Source organism: Malus sylvestris, chromosome 2 (assembly GCF_916048215.2).
Source record: "Malus sylvestris chromosome 2, drMalSylv7.2, whole genome shotgun sequence".
Classification (NCBI taxonomy): Eukaryota; Viridiplantae; Streptophyta; class Magnoliopsida; order Rosales; family Rosaceae; genus Malus; species Malus sylvestris.
In genome coordinates, this window is record NC_062261.1 from 13160332 (window position 1) to 13185374 (window position 25043).

The 25043-nt window shown below is 37.4% G+C and overlaps 3 protein-coding genes across 9 annotated transcripts in view; 2 read left to right on the forward strand and 1 right to left on the reverse strand.

The window, feature by feature from the left end:
* LOC126613944 (probable disease resistance protein At5g66900) overlaps positions 1-25043 on the forward strand; it is a 175911-nt gene that overhangs the window by 10119 nt on the left and 140749 nt on the right. Inside the window, exons 2-7 of one of the 7 annotated variants that reach the window (XM_050281557.1) lie at positions 19868-19988; positions 20477-21131; positions 21250-21653; positions 21908-22269; positions 22414-22625; positions 22768-23579. The exons of 1 other annotated variant lie outside the window; for it this stretch is intronic. In XM_050281557.1, coding sequence (XP_050137514.1) covers positions 19868-19988; positions 20477-21131; positions 21250-21653; positions 21908-22269; positions 22414-22625; positions 22768-23579 — 2566 coding nt within the window. Of the gene's footprint in view, positions 1-17835; positions 17878-18735; positions 19104-19856; positions 21132-21249; positions 21654-21907; positions 22270-22413; positions 22626-22767; positions 23580-25043 lie in introns of those variants that run through there. 5 more of the 7 variants (XM_050281556.1, XM_050281562.1, XM_050281561.1 and 2 more) reach the window with 5 other exon arrangements.
* LOC126613951 (probable disease resistance protein At5g66900) lies at positions 5826-10829 on the forward strand. Its single transcript, XM_050281586.1, has 5 exons — positions 5826-7589; positions 8172-8512; positions 8844-9202; positions 9326-9537; positions 9779-10829. The coding sequence occupies exons 1-5, from the start codon at positions 6911-6913 to the stop codon at positions 10612-10614; spliced, it is 2427 nt and encodes an 808-aa protein (XP_050137543.1). The 5' UTR covers positions 5826-6910; the 3' UTR covers positions 10615-10829.
* LOC126613960 (uncharacterized) lies at positions 13886-16374 on the reverse strand. The gene is made up of 2 exons (XM_050281593.1): positions 14312-16374; positions 13886-14159 (listed from the first exon to the last, which is right to left on the reverse strand). The coding sequence occupies exons 1-2, from the start codon at positions 15084-15086 to the stop codon at positions 14119-14121; spliced, it is 816 nt and encodes a 271-aa protein (XP_050137550.1). The 5' UTR covers positions 15087-16374; the 3' UTR covers positions 13886-14118.

Below are 25043 nucleotides of genomic sequence, written 5' to 3' on the forward strand. Positions count from 1 at the left end.
TAAAAAAATAAAAACCAAAAAAGAAGAATTTGATTTGCACCTGAAAATCCATTGAATCACTTGTCGATGCCCCGAATTGAATTTGAATCAAAACCAATCATTCTTCAAGGAAACTAAAAATGGATAAGAAATTTAAAAAGTGCGAATTGGGTTGACATGCCGACTTGAAAAGGAAGTAGCTGCAGAATCATGTTTTAGGGCACGGAGGGAGAAAATGGTTTTTCTTTTGTTATTTAAAACAAAAACAATCTAAAGATAAATGAAAAAAAAAAGACTATGAAAATCCATCAAAATTCACAATTAAAATCTATACAAATCCATATAAATCTGTCAAAATCCATATATAATTGTAAGTCCATTAAAATCCTTTAAAATCTTCACTTAAAAAAATCCATTAAAATCCTCTGAAATTCAAATTGACTACACTTGACACACCCCGTCCCGAAGGAGGGTATGTTGGCCGTCACGTGAGAGTGACGTAACCATTTACACAGTTTGGAAGCTTTAAAAAAAATACAATTACTAAGATGAAACACCCAAGGGTGAGTCCTACATTTGTGAATTCTGTCAGAACACCGTTGGATTCCTCATGGCCACCAAAACTCTGCTATCTAGAACCTGGAGGGGCGCAAAACAAAATTGAGTGGGTCAGTAAAACAAGTTTTTCGAAAACCTTTCATTTAAAACATTTCTAACCCCTCGCCGTAAAACCTGTATACTTTCCCATAAATTTATTATAAAAACATAAATGTATAAATCATCAAAACTCCGCTCACCATCTATCAACATAACATTTCAGAAAGAATATGCCATGCCATGCCAAAATATAATATGAATGCATCAATATAAATCAGGTGAAATAATAAATCAACCGGAGACCCTACCGTGGTCTTGTACGGCTGATTCTATAGCTCAATATCCCATCCAGCCGGAGTCACCAACTGTGACCTGTACGGCCCTGCCGGAGTCACCAACTGTGACCTGTACGGCACTACACTGCACATAAGTCGGAACTACCTATAGTAGTCTGTACGACTAAGATGGTGAAATAATACGCTCTAGTGCTTCTCTCATCAATCATCTGTGCACATAATCTAAGGTCACCTACCAGTCGGAAACCCTCTAATGGTCTGTACGACTGACATGTCTGAACCACCTCTAGTGGTCTGTACGACATCCACCTACTTGGATCCAAGGCGAGCGTGCGGTGTGGTGAATAATATAAGCACTAACACCTAGGGTGCAGGTTATGAGCTTCCAATGCAATTCACATAAAATAAATCATATGAATAATGTAAAAACTCACATGTGCGTCCAGAGCGTCAATTCACATATATATGCATCAATTATCAATTCGTATAACTCATATCATTCATATCATTCATATTATGCATGCATGGCATTTTTGAAACATATTTTCATATAATTGCATTTTCTGGGAAAAACAGTAGTATATAGGTAATACGAAAACAAAACTGCCCACTCACCTGGAGTTCGCCCTACAACTCCCTAGCACAATACGTCAAGGCGTCATGACGATCGGCGCCTAAAACAATAATCAAATCCAATCTCAGAAATCATATCTATAGAATATATAACTTATATAAAACACGTCACTACGCAGTTCGATCCGGAAGATCTGCAACTCAGATTTCAAATCCATAACTTCCAGAGGTCCACAATATACCTCTAGGACAACTTCCTAAAATTTCATTACCATCCAACGGTCGAATCTCCGTCAATTTCCAAAACTAAGTGACGGTTAACATTCTATTTTATGAACTTACAACTCCAATTCCGGAAGATCCGTAACTCGGATTCCCAATCCGTAAGTTCCTATAATCCTCAAATATTACGTATTACAACGTATCAAAGTTTGGTGACGATCCGACGGTGGGATCGTAAATTCACATTTTCTCCTAACCACGAATCGTAACCAACTTAGGTTCAATTACTCAATTTACGTCCATCAATTATCAAAACTGAACCTAGAACCTTAAACACATGCTAAGAATGACATTGGCGGGCCATTGGCCATTCACCGCCGCACGGGCCGCCGCGGTGAATACTATATAAACGTTATTTAAAGCATATAACCAACAATTCTCAATAACTTCTCATACGGTGCTCAATTTGGGTATATGAATATACCACAGTGACCTACTCGACGTCACGAACGTCGACAAATTTTTAGGATTAATTTTGGGCTTCTCACGCGCCCCCACGCGCCAAGGACAGGCACGGGTACGCGCGCGCCCACGCGCGTCTTCTTCCTCGCGAGCTCGCCGGACTGAACTTTCCGGTGGCCGGAAAACTGGGCAATTTTCAATTGCCTTGTTCTCCCTCGTTTCTCAACCATTTTCTTCGAACTTTACATCAATTTGAAGCCCTAAACATTTAGTTTCACGATAGACTAGTTTCAAGGTCTAAAAATCACGAAATCTCACCGGACAAATTCCAAGAAAACCGGCCAAAGTTGAACCCAGTGATCCCGACGTCCAAAACCTTCAAACGAAGCACTCCAAGCTTCCTTGGGACATCACTAAGCTCACTACAAGCTTATAATTCCCTGAAAATCGACATATTACGATTGCATGAATAGTGACATAAAATGGAGGTTCGGGTTTCACGTGATCTCGAAGGTTTCACTTCCTAAAACCAACACCAATCGACTCAGGAGCTTGAAAGGATGAAGATTCATACCTTTTTGGCGTCGATCCGAGGGTTTTGGGCTTTGTCCGTACGTTCGAGGGTGAGAGAGAGAGAGTGAGAGTCGTGAGGGAGGAGAGAGAGAGGGTACGGGAAAGAGAGAGAAAGAGGTTTGACATGTGTGGTTCATCCCAAGTCATCACCATCCATTTTATTTAACTCCCTAACCACAAAAATACATGTAACTTTTAATCCAATAGTTTAGGAAGTATTTACGTAGTCCAAATAACAAGCCACACACACATACCTTAATACCCGTCAAGGGTAATTCCGTCATTTCACATTCCTGTCAAAAGTACCTCCGGGACGGGCTGTGACAACACCCCCTAGACAAAAAGGGTGTGATATTCACACACCCCTTTTTACTTTTCTCACACCCTTTTAATTTTCGACCTTTCGGATCGGATGAATTAAAAGAATATCAAAGGACAGAAATTAACAAGGGGTGTGAGAGAAGTAAAAAGGGGTGTGTGGATAGCACACCCCAACAAAAAAAGATAAATTTTGTTCTATGAAATTACTTTGATACCTTTAACTTTTTGGTTGTGATAGAAGACTAAATAGTTTTTTCACCCTCTTTTGGTTGACAAAGAGAGCTCTATTAATATGTAGTGTAGATAATATAGGTGTAAAAACTAAGTTGAGTATATAGAGAGGTTATATGGGATCAAATAAAATTTCTCATTAACATATAATCTTCTTCCTTTTTTTCCTTTTTTATTTTTCAAACTTTTTATTTTACAAAGTAAAGATTGTTTTTATTATTTAAATATTTTTAATCCACTTGGAAATATTTTATCACACACCCAGTTATGTGCCACATCAATGTATAACAAAAATTTTGACAGAATTACGATGAAAAGACAATATTGATTTGCGACATTCATTTTCAACGACTATATTGATTGATTTTCAATTTCGAAGACTATCTTAATAAAGTGAGTCAATTTCAAGAACTATTTGTTATAAAAACATTTTAGGTTTCAACCCAAAAATTAAAGTAGGTCTAAGTGTAGTTTTATTTTTTATTATTTTTAGCAAACGATATTACACTTAGGGAAGGGGGTAAACTTAGTCTCACAATGGATTAGCAATAATATGGTTCAAATTCGTCTTTAGTGATAATCGAACCTAAGATATCTCACTTATAAGTGAAGAGGAATACAACTAGATCATATTACTAAGTGGTAGTTAACTATAGCCTATAAGTAGAAATGGTTAAAATTAATCATTTATTGCTCATCGATTCAAAACTTTCGTTTGTCTTTTAAGTCTATGCTTTTGTCGCCTATCGAAACTTACCTTCACAATTTAATAGGATAAGAAACAATATGGTTGTGGTGTGGGTTATGTCTGTCACTCTCACCATGAAAGCTTCCCAGACATGGTGATGCAGTTTCCTGGTTAATTTCCAAGTGATAGTCCATCAGCTACTGTTAAAGTCAAGGCACTCCAACTCTGCAATTGATATCCAACTTCACTAGTAAGTATTTCTGTGCTAAAACCCAGATAATTTGGAGAAGAAAAAATATTTTTGTTTATTCTATCTTGCATGATCACCAACAACGTAAGAGAAAATCAAACATTGTATTGCTTGTTTTCTAAATCTCTTTATTTTGGATTCCAAATTTAAGAGTGTCTCACTTTTCTATTATCATCCATCCAACCTTAAAAATAAATAGAGTCAAGTCAATGGTCTCTTTTTATTGATTTTTAATCCTTCATTCCAACTCTATTCTTTTATTATCGTTTTTTATTATTTAATAAAATTCGGAGATAGGGGGATTGGGAAATATTGTTCTACTTGAGAATTAGCTCTTTCTAATCGCTCTGAGCGAGAGGGAAGTAGCTTATTTTATAGTTGATGGCTAATCTCGATATCTTGGTTCTTTTTTACTATCTTGTACTAGTTTAGAGAGTAAAGTTACTATTATAATCTGACTATCAAACCTTATATGTAGTGTAGTTTGACTTGCTTAATTCATTATCATCATTCCAATAAAAAAACATAAATATAATCAAGTCAATGTTCTGTTTTTATTGATTTTTAATTCTTCATTTAGTAATATGATTATTGGAGTTGGTCCATGATTCAAAACCAAGAACGTGGTTACAATTTTATATTACGTTGTCATGAAGCACGCCAGATGTGAATTTGACTTTGGGATGATTTAGAATATGTTATAGTTTTGTTCAGATTCAAATTGGATCCGAAATTTTTTTATTTTTTCTTCAATTTTTCTCACATTTTCAAAGATACATTATCTGGTGAGCTAGGAGTGGGGGAGCTTTTTACTGGGGCGGGCTAGGAACAGCTTTCAGCGTTCTCTACGACGTCGTTAAGGAGGTGAAGGAAAGGACGTCCATGTTCAAACCCATCCTGTTGCTGAACCCTATTTTGATATCCTTGACGGTGATCATGATTACTAGCGGCAGACCTAAGAATTATTTTCGAGGAGTTAATAAGTAAAAGTAGTACTGAGCATTTTTTAAGAGCACAGATGTCAAATATTAGCGGAAATTCTTTCCCGCACATATTTTTTCATGAATGAACAATTGAGATTTATGACAAAGCTCATCTCTAACTGCAACGTAGAAATAATGGCTAAATATTTAATCAATTATGGCTCATTGGTTCAAAACTTATGTTTGTCTTTCTCTATGCTTTTGTCTCCCTTCGAAGCTTGCTTTCACAATCTAATAGGATAAGAAACAAAATTTTCTCTGTCATCATATGAAAGACTCCTGGACATGGTGTGCAATGTCCTGGTTAATTTCCAAGTCTCCCTCCATAGTCAATTGAACTTTTTTTTTGCAGGTAAAAAGAGGAAGGAATAGATATTGATATTATTGCTTTCCACTTATTTTCTTTTATGTGTATTGTGATCATATATGGAATGCTCTTTATATAGAGTCATACCCGTGGATAATCACAAAAGTGAAATGAATGCCTTTCGAAAAATATCATACAACAACAACAATAACAATAATGCTACTATTCTGAAGTCTTACTCACTTTTCATATTTGGCTAAAAACATGTAGGCATTCACTTCCACAACTTTTACATCAAGATGAAAATTTTGGATTTTTCTTTATAAAGTAAAGTTTTGATTGTTTTACAAACAAAAAAAATACGGAATTCCAATTACGTATAGCATGGTGGTCCGAAAAGTCTAGAAAATAAATTTATAAGGGTAGAGATCGGTATAGAATGAGTACATACTAAAATTTACTTTTTAAATTTTATTGCGTAAAATCTTCTTCTTGTTAAAAACCACAGTTTTGGTTGTTGACTTGGAAGTTAGCGGTGACCGGAGTTAGAAGGTTCGGATTGATCAGAAGATTAGGGAGTAATTCACTTAATGCTAGGAGTCGCCTCTAGTACATATCTTCTCCAAACCTAGATATAAAATAGCCCCCCCCTTCTCTAATAAGTCATTGTTTTTTTTGGGGGGGGGGGGGGGAATTGCATGCTCCACACAAAAGTCGTAGACCGACCGATCAGTTGAATCAAAGTAATGCTTTCACCTTGCAGTCCTTACGATTCCACCACGACATTCTGATTGAAGAAGTTCTATATTGCTCAATAAATTGACCTATATTTATTTGTTAACTACCACAATGTTAAGTAAGAAATCTAAAAAAAGGTTATGATAAAATAAACCTATATAAAAAAAAAAAAATGAAAGCTACAAATAACTATTTTTTACGAACGGGGTCATAGAAGGTCCAAGTTGCGACTGATTGTGGTTGAACACAACACTTTCCAGAAAGGGATGGAAAATGGGTTTCTGGTAGGCGGATTCCTTCTCCCCAAATAAAAAAGGAAGAAATCCCCCATGCACACAACATTTTGGATCATTGCTTTGTAATTACACTCGTCGGCAGCCATGAGTGTGATAGGTTTTGTTTAGCGGAAGCTTCTTCTCGGTCAGTCAATGGCAAAGTCAATTTCACAGCAAGCAGCTTTGCAACTTGCTTGGTAAGTCAGTGGGGACGGGGAAAAGTAAGTCAATGGATTCAACTCAGGAATTATTAGCCTCCCATTGAAGCAGAATCGGATTCTTCCTTATAAGAGAGCATTTTTATCTGGGTTTTTCATACGGCTCTGTTCTTCTTTTGTCTCTAAGTTTTGATTGAAATTATTACAAGTTAGTTTTCGGATTTTTCGGTGTCGGTTTTTGTTTGAGAGAAGCTGGAATGGGAGGAGTTGGGGAGCTTTTTGCAGGTGCTGCTGTAGGAGCATTGTTTACTGTACTGTATGAGGTTGTTAAGGATGTCAAGGACAAGACTATGATGTTTAGAGAGCTCCTCGGAGATCTTGATTCCACGCTAGAAGCGTTAAAGCCGCTGATCAAAGACATAGCCAAGTACAAAGAGGTGTTGGATCAATCAAACAAGGAAGTAGAAAAAATTGGGAAACAAATGGCGAATGGGGACGAGCTAGTTCTCAAGTGCTACAAACTTAACTGGTGGAAAGGCTTCAAAAAGTATAAATACGCCAAGCAACTTCTCGATTTGGACAAGTGTCTAAACAGGTTGTTGACGGTACTGACTGTGGAGGGAATAAGGAACGGGTTCGAGAACTTGGCTGTTTCGAGGGAGACCTTGGCTGTGTCGAAGGAGACCTTGACTACTGTCCAGAAAAATGGTTCGGTAGGAAACAAAGAGAATGTTGTGATACAAAAGCAAGAAGGATTTCATGATTTGGGTTCAGTTCCTGAACCTCCACATGTTACAGTTGGATTGGATGAGCCTTTGAGGGATTTGAAGGAGATGCTTCTTAAGGACGATGTCTCAATGTTGGTGCTGACTGCTACCGGAGGATGCGGGAAAACCACATTGGCAATGAAATTCTGTCAAGATGAGGAAGTCAAAGGTATAATAATACTTTCTAATTGCTAATTGAGAAGTGTTATAGTAGAAATAATCTTTAATTTAACATCGTTTTCTCTTGATTACTACTAGTAGTATGTTATAGATGTCGTTCGTTGAGTTGAAGCCTTTTGTATGAGTTTACAGCACCTATTTATACCCAAATCAAACCCAGCTTCGGATATATATAACATCAAAGTTAATCCACAAATGTAATATTTCAAATGCTTGAATATCATATCTTATTGGATATTCTGGTTTCGAAATTCAAGCTTTCTTTTTTCCATGAATAATATGTGGTATATCTCGGATATCATAGTTCACTCATGCATTATATAGTAAAGAATCGTCCCCATTTCTGTTATACAGTTCATATCTGAGTCATAGAGGAATATAATTGGAAAATCCCATGGGTAGGAAATTTTACTTGACAGGGTAACGAAGCATTTACTACACTAGCTTCATGATTGATCAGGTTCCATTAAGAAAATTGCTTCACTTGTTTCATACTCTTCAATGTTACCATAGTGTATTGTTCCTTGTTTTCGCATTTATCTAACATATTTCTTGTATTGTATTTTGATAGATAAATTCAAGAAAAATATCTTCTTCGTCACCGTTTCTAAAGAGCCCAACTTAGATGTTGTAGAAGAGCTATATCAACACATGAAGTCTCAGGAAGCAACACAAGATCCTATACTGTTGGTCCTGGATGATGTTTGGTTCAAATCCAAATTTCTTCTTCAGCAGTTTGATGAATTGAAATCGCGAAATTGCAAGATCTTGGTGACATCGAGATCTGAATTTCCAGGATTTGGCACTCCGTATAATCTCAAAGCTTTGAATGATGAAGATTCAATGACTCTTTTGCGTCATTCAGCATCCCTGGGAGATAGCTCGTCCGTTCCAGAAGATCTTCTGAGAAAGGTTTATTTCTCACTATGCAATTCACAACATATATACATATCAAGGCCTCACAAATTATAGGGGCAACAAAGTGGGGAAAATAAATTGTTTTGATCTTTTACGATATGTATACACATACAGAAGCAAACACCTATTTTACCATATGAACCTGCAAATGATCATTCACTGGTCGCATGTGAGGTTAATTAAGAACCAAAACTAAAATAAGAATGAAGCTAAGTAGGTAGTCAATAACCATTTTCATGAAATCATTGAGATGTTAAAAGAAACTTGAACTTTCTGTCTGCAACCCAGATAGTAATTGACATCATTTGGTACAATTAATCTGCAGATACTAAAGCACTGTAAGGGAGTGCCCCTTGCCATTACAGTGACCGGGAAATCACTTCGCGGAAAAGCTACAGAATTCTGGCGTTCAAGACTAGCAGACTGGTCAAAAGGTTCTATTCTTGATTCTGAGACTGAGTTGCTTCTTCGCCTTCAAAGTAGCATAGATGCCTTAGATGAAAAAGAGGTTATCATCAGGGAATGTTTCACAGACCTTGTTTCATTTCCTGAAGATCAAAGAATCTCTGCTGCTGCTTTCATTGATATGTGGGCAGAGTTATATAAGCTAGATGAGGACTTTCTGTCCATTAAGAACCTCCACGAACTTGCCCGCAGAGGTCTGGCAAATCTTGTGATCACTAGGTACGCAAGCTATTAAGTTTCTCCTGTATAATATTCTCATTGAAAATGTCCACATTCACGTGTCGCTCTGACCATAATATGAAACTGCAAGTCTGCAACTGACTGAGTTTGGCTTGTTACCAGGAAGGAGAATATAGAGATTCTGGATGACTACTACATCGAACACTTTGTTAGCCAGCATGATATGCTGAGAGAGCTGGCTATCTACAATGCAAAACTAGACCCAATAGAAGAAAGAAAAAGACTGATTGTCGTAAGTGGACACAATCAACCCAAGTGGTTGATGGAGCAGAAGTCTCAACCCATCAATGCTCGCCTATTGTCTATCTCCTCTGGTTGTCCCATCTCTCTCTTTATAAAATGCATATATGTGCACATTGCACGTCTACCTATGACCAGCACACTTACCCACGTACATTCACTTTCGTCCATGCTCACACACACATGAACACAGACACAAGCATATGCATATATACACATGCAAATGCACTTGCACACAGAGACACACGCTAAAATTTGCACATAAGTTTCATATAATTTCTGTCCTACTCATATCTCGTAGCATATTGTTTGCAGATGGAATATTCCCAACACAATGGCAGAGTGTTTATCTACCACATGTTGAGGTTCTAGTTTTGAATTTTAAGACAGTGAACAATGCCTTACCTGAATTTGTGCAGAAAATTGACAAACTGAAGGTTCTAATAGTCACAAACTATGGTTTATTGCCTACTGAATTGAGTAATTTTGATATTCTGGAATCATTATCAAATCTGAAGAGAATCAGATTAGAGCGCATTTCAATTCATTCCATAACCAAGAACTTCGTACCATTGAAGAGTCTAAAGAAGATATCTTTGTTCATGTGTAACATGAGTCAAGCTTTCCACAATTGTTCCATCAAAATTTCAGAGGCCTGGCCAGGTTTAGAGGAAATGAATATCGACTATTGCCATGATTTGGTGGAACTGCCTGCTGAGCTTTGTGATCTTGTTCATATGAAGATGCTCAGTATCACCAACTGCCATAAGCTATCTGCCTTGCCTGAAGAGATCGGAAAGCTGGAGAATTTGGATGTACTGAGACTAAGGTCCTGTACAGACTTGGTAAGGCTTCCGGTCTCGATTGAGAACCTCACTAAGTTGTGCTGTCTTGACATGTCTGATTGTTTGGGCATTAGGAAGTTGCCTGAAGGCATTGGTAATATGAGCGGTTTAAGAAAGATCAACATGGGACAATGCTCAAGTTTGGAAGAGTTGCCTCTATCAGTGTGGGATCTTGACGAGCAGTTAGAAGAAGTGATTTGTGATGAAGAGAAGAAACATTTGTGGGAATCCTTCTTAGCCAGAGACAAAATCAAGGTGGCAAAAGAAAAAACCAATCTGAATTGGCTCGAAAAGCCTCAGTTGTGAGACCTGTCTTTCCTCAATAAATGATGGAGCAACGTCTTTCTGATTGTGTTGCATTGTTTTCTTTAGCTTTCATCTTCTTGTTTGATTTTTCTTGTTTGATTTCGTTCTTTGGTTCTGTTCAATTTCTCTGTTTCATCACATCAGTTTGTAAGACTATTTATTCATAACAGCTCTGAGAAAGTACAGCCATGGATGCTTCGAAACTAAGAAGAAAAGCTTAGAGAGAGATTTAAGAGAGAGAAAGATAGAGAGAAAGTATATATTTGATTAACTGTCAAAAGATAATACAATCCTGCTCCTCCTCACTATTTATACTTACTAGTTTGCTTAATGACTAAGCTAACCATCTAACTAACTACCCTTCTAGGATTGTGACACTTGTCATAACAAGATCATTTCATACAATAAACTCTCCTAGCTACACATCACTCAATATTCCCCCTCAATCTCAACTGGGGAACCCCAGCTTGAGATTGTGACAGTGTTGAACAAATAAAGGTCCATGAAGACCCTTTGTCAAAATATCAGCCACCTGATCAGCAGTAGAAATATACTCAACATGTAAATCTCCTTTTTGCACCCTTTCACGAACAAAATGAAAGTCTATATCAAGATGTTTAATCCGAGAGTGAAAAACCGGATTAGAACACAAAGCCAAAGCTGAAATATTGTCACAGTGCAGAGTAGGAGGTGAGGGCAAGAAAACGTGTAAATCTTTCAAGATCAATCGTATCCAGGCAACATCGGCAGCAGCATTAGCTAGAGCTTTATACTCAGCCTCTGTGGAACTACGCGATACACTTGCTTGCTTCTTGGACTGCCAGGAGACTGGATTCTGTCCCAAAAACACCACATATCCAGTAGTCGATCGTCTTGTGTTGATATCAGATGCCTAATCTACATCACTAAATGCTAATAAATCCAAAGTATGTGTAGATGAATATGTAAGGCCACACTCCAAAGTACCTTGAAGATATCGAAGAATCCGCTTTACCAAATGAAAATGAACATCAGTAGGAGTTGACATGAATTGGCAAGCATAGTTCACTGCAAAAGCGATGTCGGGTCTAGTAAAAGTGAGATACTGTAATGCTCCTACTAAACTGCGAAACTCAGTAGGATCAATCAGTGGTATGCCTTCATCTTTAAGCAACTGACTATGTGGCTTACAAGTAGTTGGACAAGCTTTACACGATACCATACCAGCCTTTTTAATTAGCTCTTTATCATAATTTGATTGAGACACAAACAGATCACCATTAGCTTGATAAGTAATTTGTAAACCAAAGAAGAAAGTGAGTTGTCCCATGTCTTTCATATCAAATACCATTCCCAATTCATCAATAACTTGTTGAACCAAAACTGAATCAGAACTTGTGATGATTATATCATCAACATATAGAAGAAGAATAACCACTGCACTGCCTTGAGTTTTAACAAACAAACTAGGATCCGAATCTGAAACAAGGAATCCCAAGGTAGGCAAATAAGTTGTAAACTTAGAATTCCAGGCCCGAGGTGCCTGTTTCAATCCATACAGTGATTTTCTGAGCTTACAAACATAATCAGGATGTTGAGGATCCTTGAAACCTTGGGGCTGTTGCATAAACACTTCCTCCTGCAAATCTCCATGAAGAAATGCGTTCTTGACATCTAATTGCTTCAAAGACCATTTGTGAGAAGCAGCAAGTGCCAAAACAATTCTGACAGTACTGTGTCGAACAACAGGACTGAAAGTTTCATCATAATCTAAACCATGTGTTTGACTGAACCCTTAAGCAACTAGTCTAGCTTTATATCTGGAAACTGCACCATTTTGATCCCTCTTGACTTTATAAATCCACTTGCTTCCAATAATATTCTTATTAGAAGGCAAAGGAACAAGATCCCAAGTCCTTTGTTTCTGAAGTGCAGAGAACTCTTCTGTCATAGCATCTCTCAAATGAGAATGAGCAACAACATGTTTGTAAGATGCAGGTTCAATAGGCTCAGATATGTCTAAGACAGCAGTACAACCAAGTAAAACATGATCATCAAAAGAAGAATATGAACCAGAGGAAATAGGAGCAGCCATTGCAGAATAGGTACTATAATCTTTTCTAGCAATAACCCCAGATTTAAGTCGAGTAGTCATAGAATGAACATTGGAAGAATCAGAAGTATCATTATGTATGGAACCAGAAGACAAATCATTAGCATATGGAAGTGAGAAAGGTACCTCCAATGATGCAGGACAGTGGACAGGCAACAAAGATGTAGTTGGATGAAAGGATTGTGGAGTAGTGGTGTGATGAGAGGTCTGTGTTGGAGAAGAAGATCTTTCATCTTGACCCATACCAGAGAACATTGGACTATCATTCCCTAAAGATGTATCCTGAACCACTGAATCGGAACCATTATGAACAGATGATGTAGTTTGGTGTTGTTGACCGAATCTTGCTCCAGAATAAATTGGTAGCACAAAAGGAGTAACCACTGGATGCTTGAACTGATAGTGAGGTCCATTCACAGTACGTTGCACTATAGAACTTTGTTGAAATGGAAACACCTGTTCATCATGAACTACATGCCTCGAAATAAATAATCTTTGCTTCCCTCTATGATAGCAAACAACTCCCTTGTAACCTAAAACATATCCCAGAAATATACATTCATCGGTTCTGGGGTCCAATTTATGCTTAGTATAATGTCTAAGATACGGATAAACAGCAGACCCAAAGACCTTAATAGAATTGACTAACGGATGAGTCCCAAACAACTTGAAGTAAGGAGACTGCAAAGCTAAGGATTTGCAAGGCATTCGATTGATAAGAAAAATAGCATGAGAACAAGCATGCATCCAAAAATTATGAGGCAAAGAAGCAGTAGTCAATAATGTGATAGCAGTCTCTATAATATGTCGATGTTTTCGCTCAGCAATTCCATTTTGCTGAGGTGTATGAGGACAAGAAATAAGATGAACAACCCCTTTTGAATTCAAAAATTTCTTGAAGGAAAAGCTTGTATACTCTCCACCACCATTTGACTGAAAATACCGAATAGAAGTATGAAAATGATTCTGGACAAATGCAAAAAAGGTCTAAAAAACAGAGAGCACTTGAGATTTATAAACCAGAGGAAACAACCATGTAAACTTTGTATAGTCATCAATAAAGGTCACATGGTATTTATATCCTTCAAGTGATACAACAGGAGAGGGTCCCCATACATCACTACTTATCCTTTGAAAAAGGTCTTACAGACAAATGTGAACTAGAAGAGAACACCTGTCTAGACATTTTGCCACTTAGGCAGAAACTGCATATATGTTTATTCACATCTGGTTTATACAAGACCTTGGAATTAGAAAGCATACTATGTAACACATCATTGCTAGGATGTCCTAGTCTATGATGCCAAAGAGAAGCCTTCACCACTTGACCAAGAAATGCCTTTGGAAGAGAAACTGATTGTTGCTTGTGATGCTTGAAAAACAAACTCTTGGGTATGTAATACAGACCTCCACTACTCCTTCCTCTCATTAGGATTGCCTTTGTTGCCTTGTCCTGCACCAAAAAACCATATTCATCAAGAATCACACAGCAGTTATTATCTTTGCACAATGTATACACAGATAATAAACTAGCTGCTAAGGTAGGGACATGTAACATAGAAGCAAGATATAAGATTTTAGACTGAGTATAAAGAGAGTTGGAACCAGTATTCTTCACTGGAAGACATTTTCCATTGCCAACCGTGATCTTTTGATCCCCTTCAAATGGTGCAATCATTTCCAGATCATTAATATCGCCCGTCATATGATGAGTAGCCCCTGTGTCCATGATCCATGCCTGATTCAGATTGAAAGTAGACTGAGACTGAGCAGTCATGGCAATCAAAGTGGGAGGTGGATTTGCTCCTTGATATGCATAGTTACTTCGATGGAAACAATTGAGAGCAATGTGCCTCTTTTTTCCACAGATTTGACACTCAGGAATAGCAGCAGGCGCTTGAGATTGTTGTTCATTGCGATAGTAACAATTTGGAGCAGTATGACCACGTTTGTTGCAAATCTGACATTCAGGGATAATGGCAGACTTCTGACCAGAATTCCCAGTCCAAGTTGACCAATTCGAACCCCCTTTATTCTGAAAATTCCCACCTGAATTACCATAGCCATTGCCTCTGTTGGTAGAGCCAAAATGAAACCCATTACCACCATTGAATCTTGATCTGGAATTATAGCGCTGACTATTACCATTGTTACGATTGGAATGAAATTGTTGTGATATATTAGCTTGACCATTACCATTAGACCGCTGATTTTGACCAACAAAACCAAAACTTCCACCATTAAAATTTTGTCCTTGTTGAGCACCAGCATTGGATGATTCTCCTGGATAGAATCGTAGACCTCCATAGTTACCATTAAACGTCTGTCCATGTTGAGAACCAGCATTAGAAGACTCTCCATGAGAATACATGCCAATCATAGGAAATTGGAAAACCACCTTGAAACTCTTCAGCAGTTTTCTCAGCACTCAACAACTGTGCACGAAATTCTTTAAGAGTAAGAGGAGACTTGCGTGCCACAATCACAGTTTTGATCATGTTATACTCAGAGGGCAATCCAGCCAAAACTGCTACAATTAAATCATTATCTGAAACAATTTCCCCTGCAGCAAGTAATTGATCTTTCAAGCCCTTAAGACGTAGCAAGTATTTCTCAACAGTATCAGATCCCTTTTTGATCGTGTGAAGTTCAGTCTTAAGATGATTGATCCGTGCTCTAGACACTGTGGCATATCGATCATTAAGATTGGTCCACGCTTCATAAGCAGTCTTACACCCAACCACATATTCAATGGCTTCATCACCAAGACTAGCAATCAACAAGCTTAACAATGCTTTATCTGTTTTAACCCAATCACGATAGGCCGCTGTAATCTCCTTTGTCACCCCACCTTCCAGAGAGATCACATACTTTGGTGGACAAACACTATTCCCATCAAAGAAATCAAACAAATCATATCCTTCCAAAACAGAGCGAAACTGAAATGACCACTTAGCAAAGTTATCATCCTGTAAGCGGATAGTGAGCACTCCCAATAAACTTTCAATTTTGAATGAAGAAGACGCCATTTGTGAACTCAGACAGAATCAACCACACGCTTCGTACTTAGTATGGTGAACCAAATGAGAGATGAGCGCAGAACAACAAACCCCCAAATTTCTCAGACAAACAATATCTTCGTATACGAATAAGATGAGCTTAGTGCCCTTAATTTTCCAAATTTGTGAAATTTTGTTTATGCTAACAAAAGCTTCGTGCTCAACAATTCATCACCAAACGTCAACAACAGAACCAATTTAATCATAAATTTCAATTCAGTGCCCTAATCGCACTTCAACAGACTCAAGAAAAATTGTAATCCAAGAACAACCCAGCTTCGTGCTCAAATTTCATCATGATATATCACACAAGATTTCACAAATATATCCAATTCTGGCTTCGTGCCTCAATGATCAACAAATTATCTCGAATTGAAAGACGAAATGTCAAGAATCAACCAAGAACAGAACCTGAGTAAAACCACAAATCGGCGTTGACCGCAATCACCACCGGAAGAAAAAAACTCAGGATCTTGAAGAACCTAAGCTCTTGATACCATCATAACAGCTCTGAGAAAGTACAGCCATGGATGCTTCGAAACTAAGAAGAAAAGCTTAGAGAGAGATTTAAGAGAGAGAAAGATAGAGAGAAAGTATATATTTGATTAACTGTCAAAAGATAATACAATCATGCTCCTCCTCACTATTTATACTTACTAGTTTGCTTAATGACTAAGCTAACCATCTAACTAACTACCCTTCTAGGATTGTGACACTTGTCATAACAAGATCATTTCATACAATAAACTCTCCTAGCTACACATCACTCAATATTTATATCAAACTCTCGCGTCTCAAGAAATTTTGTGTTATTTTTTCTTGTGTAATTATCATGTTATTGTTTTACACAATATAAATCATGTGTATTATATTTTCTTGGATTATACAAAAAATAAGTTTTTACTGCACCTCATATGTAATTTTTTATTTTATTTTTATATAGGGCTCATATGTAAATTATGCATCTGGTTATATCTATAAGTTCTTTTGTTGCTTCCTCTGATATAGATATTAGGGTAATGCTAGGGAGACTAAATGTAGAGACTAAATTTGCAAACTAAAAGATGTATCACCAATAGGAATGAACACGTTTATCAATGCTTAAGTAATAGATTAATCATCAACTTACATGTCATTTAGTTTTTAAAATTTTGTCTATATATTTAGTCTCCTAATATTATTGTAAATATTATATATTATAATATTTTAAGATGCAGTTTACCGTATTTTAATTTAATGTAGACATATAATCGATATGTTGTTTATATGCTACTACAGTTGATATTGTCGATATTGCAAAGTTAAAATGTTCAAAATATGATCGGTAGTGCTCGACTGTGAGCAGTTTACTACAATGTAGAAATAATGGGAGAAATTTTTTATTATGACGGGAATACGGATGCTACATTACGTATTTTTATGTAAGTGGTGAGAAATTTTATTTTTTAAGTTATTAACTTTCATATATATCCCATAATTTATATAGTAAAACGTGGCACCTCGTGTACCGATCATATTGAAAAATTTCTCAAATAATGGTTAAAAATTGATCATATATTGCTCATTGGTTCATGGTTAAATATTGATCGTTTATTGCTCTTTGGTTCGTGGTTAAATATTGATCGTTTATTGCTCATTGGTTCTTCTGTCTTTATGCTTTTGTCTCATTTCGAACGAGAGATTTTTCAGTGTGATCATCATACGAGATGATACATCACGTGATTTCATATAAATTGTAAGATATGTGTGTTAAAAAGTTAATAACTTAAAAATTAAAATTTTTCACCACTTACATAGAAACACATGGTATACCATCTATATTTCCGTCACAATTAAAATTTTCTTCTTTCGAACCTCGCTTTCACAATTTAATAATATGGTTGGTGGGTTCTCTCTCTCACCGTGAATGCTTCTCAGAAATGGTGATGCAATTTCCTGGTGAATTTCCAAGTCTCCCTCGACACTCAATCAGCTAAAGTCAACGCGCTCCAACTCCGAAATTTCTATCGAGCTTCAATAGCAAGTATTTATATGCTAAAACCCAGATAGTTTGGAGAAGAAAACCTGGGTTTGTATTGCAAGTTTATGATATCTTGCTTGATCACCAACAACGTAAGAGTCTTTATTTTGGCAATTCCAACTTTGTATTGCTTGTTTTCTGAATCTCTTTATTTTGGAAACCAAATATAAGAGTGGCTCACTTTTCTACAGTTTCTGATCTGTTATTTTGGAAAAGTGACTAAAATGGTCCGAAATCAAATCTCAAATTCTCAATGGGAAAAATATACTTTTGTTTATCCTCTCTTGCTTTGATCTCCAGCAACGAAAGAGAAAATCCAACTTTGTATTGCTTGTGTTCTGAATCTCTGTATTTTGGAAACCAAATTTAAGTGTCTCACTTTTCTACAGCTTCTAATCTGTTATTGTTTTGGGAAAGTGGCTTGTTGTGCTAGGATAGTATCAAATCAATTGGAACCAACTCAAGCTAACCCATAGATAATATATCAAATAAAATGCAAGAACAAAAGATATCAAGATTTTAACGGGGTTCCTCAACAGTCAGTGTAACACGAGTATGTATACGTCATCGAAGCAGTAGGAGCTCACCCAATAATCCACTATCAACCAAATGAGAGTTTACAAAGTATTGGCAATCTCACAATTCAAAACCCTAATACACCAAATAACTCTCACTCACCAAATAAACAAATAGATAAGGAAATATAATGAATAATTTCCTCTCTATACAAAACTCAAATTTAATACAACAAATACAACTTTGATGAAGTAATAGCTAACCAACGAAAGGACACACTTTATTCTTCTCTCCAAAAACAATGGGGCCGCGGCACCTTTTTTTGTTTTGCTCTGCTGCTCTTTTATTTTCCTGCTGCAACAAAAGGCAGCTGCTGCTGCCAATTAAAAAACCCCAATCGCCACCCCGTGGCTTTCACATGGGCCAAGAAAAAAAGGCACTTTTGCTGGGCTTACAAAAAAGCTCACTACAATTTGATCATATATTCAACCTGGCTATGGTCCGAAATCAAATCTCAAATTCTCGATTCTTATCAAAATCAAGTATCACCGACCTACAGAAAACTGATAATTTCCGCAATTGGGGGGAAAATGATCGTTTCGGCCAATTTTCCTGTGCTTTTGTAAGTTTTTTCTGATTTTGGTGTAGGTTTTTGTTGTTAAGAATCAAGGAATGAGTGGAGCAGGCAGCCTGATCGGCGGGGCTGCTCTTGGAACAGCGTTCAATGTGCTGTATGATGTCCTCGATGAGCTGATTACCAAGAATGTAATTTTAAGCCCCTCCTCAAAGACATCAAATCCAGGTTAGACTCTTTGGCACCATTGTTGAAAGATATAGAAAAATCCAAAAAGAAATTGGATCTGTCGGATAAGGATCTGGGAAACTTGAAAGTACATTTGGAGGAGGGAGTAAAGGTCGTTCAGAAGTGCAAGGAAGACTAAATTTATAAATAAAATTTATAAACTAAATGTATTATTAATAGGAATGTGCAAGTTTGATAAATCAATCGTCAATTTGCATGTCATTTAGTTTTTAAAATTTTGTTAACATATTTGATCTGTCTAACATTAACCTAGATATAATAAATCAATATGCCATTTATATGAGAAAGGGATCCTGGACCCCTTTCACTTAATACTTCTCATCAAACAATACAACTGGAGCTCTTGAAATTTGATTCAAGGCTAAAAATAGAGGTCCACTTTAAAAGTTATAATAACTTTAACCGTTTGATTAAATTTCAATCGTCCGAATTATTTGATAAGGTTGATTAGATGAAAGGAATCCGAAGAGATTTTTTCCATTTATATGCTACTACAGTTGATATCGTCGATATTGCAAAGTTAAAATTTTCAAAATATGATCGGTACTGCTCGACTGGAAGAGCAGTAGAAAGAATGGTTAAAAATTGATCGTTTATTGCTCATTGGTTCATGGTTAAATGATCGTTTATTGTTCATTGGTTCAAAACTATCGTTTTGTCTCCTTTTGAAAGCTGCTTTCACAATGTAATAATATGGTTGGTGGGTTCTCTCTCTCACTGAAAGCTTCCCAGACATGATGCAGTTTCCCGGTGAATTTCCTAGTCTCCCTCCACACTCCAACTCCGAAATTTCCCAGACATGGTGATGCAGCTACTGTTGAAGTTAACGCTCTCCAACTCCGAAATTTCTATCGAGCTTCAAGAGTAAGTATTTATATGCTAAAACCCAGATAGTTTGGAGAAAAAAATTTACTTTTGTTTATCGTCTCTTGCTTGGTCTCCAACAACGAAAGAGAAGGTCCAACTTTGATCGAGCTTCAAGAGTAAGTATTTATATGCTAAAACCCAGATAGTTTGGAGAAAAATTTTTACTTTTGTTTATCCTCTCTTGCTTGGTCTCCAACAACGAAAGAGAAGGTCCAACTTTGTATTGCTTGTTTTCTGAATCTCTTTATTTTGGCAACCAAATTTAAGGTTCTCACTTTTCCACAGTTACCACAGTTTCTAATCTGCTATTGTTTTGGGAAAGCGGCTAAAATGGTCCGAAATCAATTCTCAAATTCTCAATTCTCGTCAAAATCAAATATCGGCGACATACTGTTCCGCAATTGGGTGAAAAATGATCATTTCGGCCAATTTTCCTGTACTTTTGTAAGTTTTTTCTGATTTTGGTGCTGGTTTTTGTTGTTAAGAATCAAGGAATGAGTGGAGCAGGCGGTCTTATCGGCGGGGCTGCTCTCGGAACAGCATTCAATGTGCTGTATGATGTCCTCAATGAGCTGATTACTAAGAATGTAATTTTTAAGCCCCTCCTCAAAGACATCAAATCCAGGTTAGACTCTTTGGCACCATTGTTGAAAGATATAGAAAAATCCAACAAGAAATTGGATCTATCGGATAAGGAACTGGGAAACTTGAAAGTACATTTGGAGGAGGGCGTAAAGGTCGTTCAGAAGTGCAAAAAGGTTCAATGGTGGAGCTTGTACAAAAGATACAAATATGCCAACAAGCTGATTGAATGGGATGAATCTCTTCAACGACTTTTGGAAATACTAAACGTTCAGGGAATAAGGGATATGAAGGACAGCTCCCTTTCGGTGAGGAATATAGAGAATGTGCTCAGCAGAATTGAATCGAATATGGTGATACCAAAACAACCCGACAGTGAAGCTTGGTGTGCCGTACCTCAACTTCCGCCGCTTGTGGTTGGATTGGATTTTCCTCTAAAGGAGCTGAAGATGAAGCTTCTAAAGGACAAAAATGTTTCAATGGTTGTGCTGACTGCTCCCGGAGGATGTGGGAAAACCACTTTGGCTACAAAGTTTTGTCAAGACAAGGATATCAAAGGTATCGATCATATATTTATAAGTTAGAACTCAGAATTCTGTATGTTTTTAACTTTGTACAACTATGGCAGATTTAAATGATGACTCAATGACAGATTTATTATTTTTTCTTTGGATAGATACATTCAAGGATAATATCTTCTTCGTCACGGTTTCAAAAAAGCCTAAATTGGAAAATATTGTTCAAGATCTATATCAACGCAAGGGTTTCCCGGCATCTACTTTCGAAAACGAAGTCAGTGCAGTGATGTTGCTGCAACGTTTTCTGAAGGAAGAAGGGCAGAATCCTTTCCTGATTGTCCTGGATGATGTTTGGTCTGGATCAGAATCCCTTGTGGAGAAGTTTGATCAATTCAAAACAGAAAATCACAAGTTTTTGGTAACATCTAGGTCTGAATTTCGGGGATATGGTTTCCCTTGTCATTTGCAATCATTGGATCATGACAATGCGATGAAACTTTTTCATCATTCAGCATCCCTTGGAGATAAGAGCTCTCATATTCCAAAAGATCTTCCAGAAAAGGTACTTTTTAGTTGCAGTGCACAAAAATGTATAGTCAAAAGTTAGTTGACTTGGTTTTGGAAAATTATCAAGATATTATGTTCACTTTACCATATAAACCTGTGAGTAATCATGCATTTGAGCATACTTGTGGCCTAAAACTAAAATTAGATTTATGTAGATGGTTATTTTGCCATTTTCTCATCTCCATAACTTGAATTTTGGCTTTGCAACTAAAAAGGTAGTTTACTTTGTTTTGGAAAATTTTCCTGCAGATAGTTGAGCGTTGCAAGGGATTTCCACTTGCGATTACAGTGGTGGGGAAATCGCTTTGCGGGAAGCCTATAGAGATATGGCAAAAAAGAGTAATTGAATGGTCTAAAGGTTTTTCTATTCTTGATTCAGAGACTGAATTGCTTTTGTGCCTTGAACGAAGCTTGGATGCCTTGGATAAAGAAATGGTTGGCATCAAGGAATGTTTCTTAGACTTAGGTTCATTTCCGGAAGACCAAAGAATTCCAGCTGCTGCCCTCATTGATATCTGGGCAGAGTTATATGATGTAGATACAGATATAAAGTGCATTGCAAACCTCTACGAGCTAACCACACGAAGTCTAGCTAATCTTGTTGTTACAAGGTGTGCATGCTTTGTTTTCTCTTGTATAATATTTTCGCTCTATTTTCCCCTTTATATTCACGACTGGTTGATGCTAATAACTTGTTATTGCAATATGTTGGTTGAAGAATCTCTTCTAAGAAAATTAGTTTTGATCATCACCAGGAAGGACAAGATGGAGGGGGACGGGTACTATAGTGAGCACTTTGTTACCCAACATGATGTTCTTCGGGAGCTGGCTATATACAACACAAAAAAAGGACCGGTGGAACATAGAAAAAGACTGATTATTGACATATGTGGAGACAATCTTCCAAAATGGTGGAGAGAACAGAAGCATCAGCCTATGAAGGCCCGCTTATTATCCATAACAACTGGTTGTTCCATCTCTCCCTTTCTCTTTAGCAATTACGTAGACATGCACAAATAACTAGTCATTCTTGCACACGGTCGCATGCGCACACATTAATACTTTCATTTTAGTTTCCCCTCCTCACACTTTCAGTTGTTACTTTGCAGATGAAGGGTTTTCAACAAAATGGCACGACATGCAAATGCCAGAAGTTGAGGTTTTGGTGTTGAATTTCCAGACAAAGAACTATGCCTTACCCGAATCCGTGGTGAACATGGATGAATTGAAGGTTGTGATAGTCACAAATTATGGTTTCTTACCGGCTGAATTGAGTAACTTCCAACTTTTGAGTTCGTTACCAAATCTTAGGAGAATCAGATTAGAACGCATCTCAATTCCTTCAATAACCAAGAATCTCATACAATTGGCGAGTCTGAAGAAGATATCCTTGTTCATGTGTAACATTGGTCAAGCTTTCAACAACTGTTCCAACCAAATCTCGTCAGCATTCCCAAATCTAGAGGAAATGAACATCGACTATTGCAGTGATTTAATTGAATTGCCCGCAGAGGTTTGTGATCTTAGTAAACTAGGGAAGCTCAGTGTCACTAACTGCCATAAGTTATCTGCCTTGCCTGAAGGGATTGGAAAGTTGGAAAATTTAGAACTGTTGAGGCTAAGATCGTGCGCTGAACTGTCGAAGCTTCCAACCTCAATGAAGAACCTTGGAAAGGTAAACTTTCTTGATATATCTGATTGCTTCAGCATCAAGGTGTTGCCCGAAGACATTGGTGAAATGAGTAGTTTAAGAAGGATCAACATGAGGCAATGCTTACGGTTGCAGGAGCTGCCTCCATCAGTCGTGGATCTTGAGCAGTTAGAGGAAGTGGTCTGTGATGAGGAGACAAAATATTTATGGGAATCTTTCTTGTCGTGTCTCAACAACGTAAGGATAATTGTGGCCAAAGAGAATATCAACCTAAATTGGCTCCACAAGACTCAGTTCTGATATGTGTATCCTCAGTGAGGGTTGTTCTTTAAACTCTTTGGTTTGTGTTTTTAGTGGGACTTATGTAAACTCGACTGTAGCATAGTTTCAAATTCAATCGCTGTACATTTGCTTGACTTTCTTGTTTGAAAATCTGTATGTGTAATCCAACTTCACAATCTGATTCGTGTTCTCCCAAAATAAATTCAACGCCACAAGGTTGAAGAGCCCCATAAAATAAAGAACTTTCATGTCACGGGATCAGGTGTTAATCTTGTTGTGGATAAGCTTCTCTGGTATTTATATTAAGGTCAAGTGGTCAAGTTTCCAGAACTGTTCATATAATCGAGATGTTGTTGAACCATATATTTACCCAAAGAAAATATATTAATAAGAAAAAAGAGAATCTCTACAACTCATACACGCACGTGGACCTCGATGTGTGACAAGTTTGAGTTCGTGTATGTATGGAACTCTCCCAAAACTCTCACGTTCTCCACTAGGTGATGGCCTTCTCTCAACCTCTCTACATCCTCGGAAAGTGGCACACGTAACAGAGTGGATAAGGATCTCTGAACTGCTCCTTGCGTCTATAAAATGACGAAGGCTAGATTCAAATAAAAGGAGGAGACTGACGACCAAGAGCTGAGAGAGGGTCAAGAGGGCAGCGGAGGAGAGAAGAACGAAAACTGCAAAAATAGAAAGAGGCTTAACAGAAAGAGAAGAAATGAGCAAAGGGCTGTAATTACGCAGAACTTTCACGAGGAAGAAGAATCAAAGGTAAAAGTTTTATTCTTCTTTATTATTTATTTCCTTACACTAATCTCCACTTCATGGCACGGGACCTTCGAAGCAAAGTTAGTTTCCTACATGCTCCTACAAGGAGATGCTCCAGTGAAGGACCTCTCTCTATAACAAATCAAAATGGTTCCAATCCCTCTTTGTCCTAGAAGCAATCTTCCGGATCAAAGCCGCTGGGCAAGAAGAAAAACCAGAAGCAATAACCCTTCTCCGCTATCAAAGTGCTCTTCGAAATTAGACTGACAAGGTTAGCTTTCCTGTGATTGTAGCAGTTTGGCATGCAAGAACAAAAATGGTTCCTGCCACAAGAAAAGCACAGCAATTCTTGCCTTTTTTTCGAAAGAACGTATCCAATTGGCATAGAAGGATGGTCGAAGTCTTCTCGTCAAGACTTTCTCGGCACAGCATATCTGCACGCAGACACAAAGGTGCCGGAAAGTAAACTCCTTCAAGGTGTTCATCTTTAGCGGCTCAGATCTACTCATCAATCATTTTTTCGGCACAGCATGTCTTCATGTAGACACAAAGGTGCCGGAAATTGATCTTTACAGGGAATGTCGAAACCTACTCGTCAATAATTTATTCGGCATAGCCTGTCTCTATGTAGACACGGAGGTGCCGGAAAGTGATCTTTAAGGGAAAAGTCTAAATCTA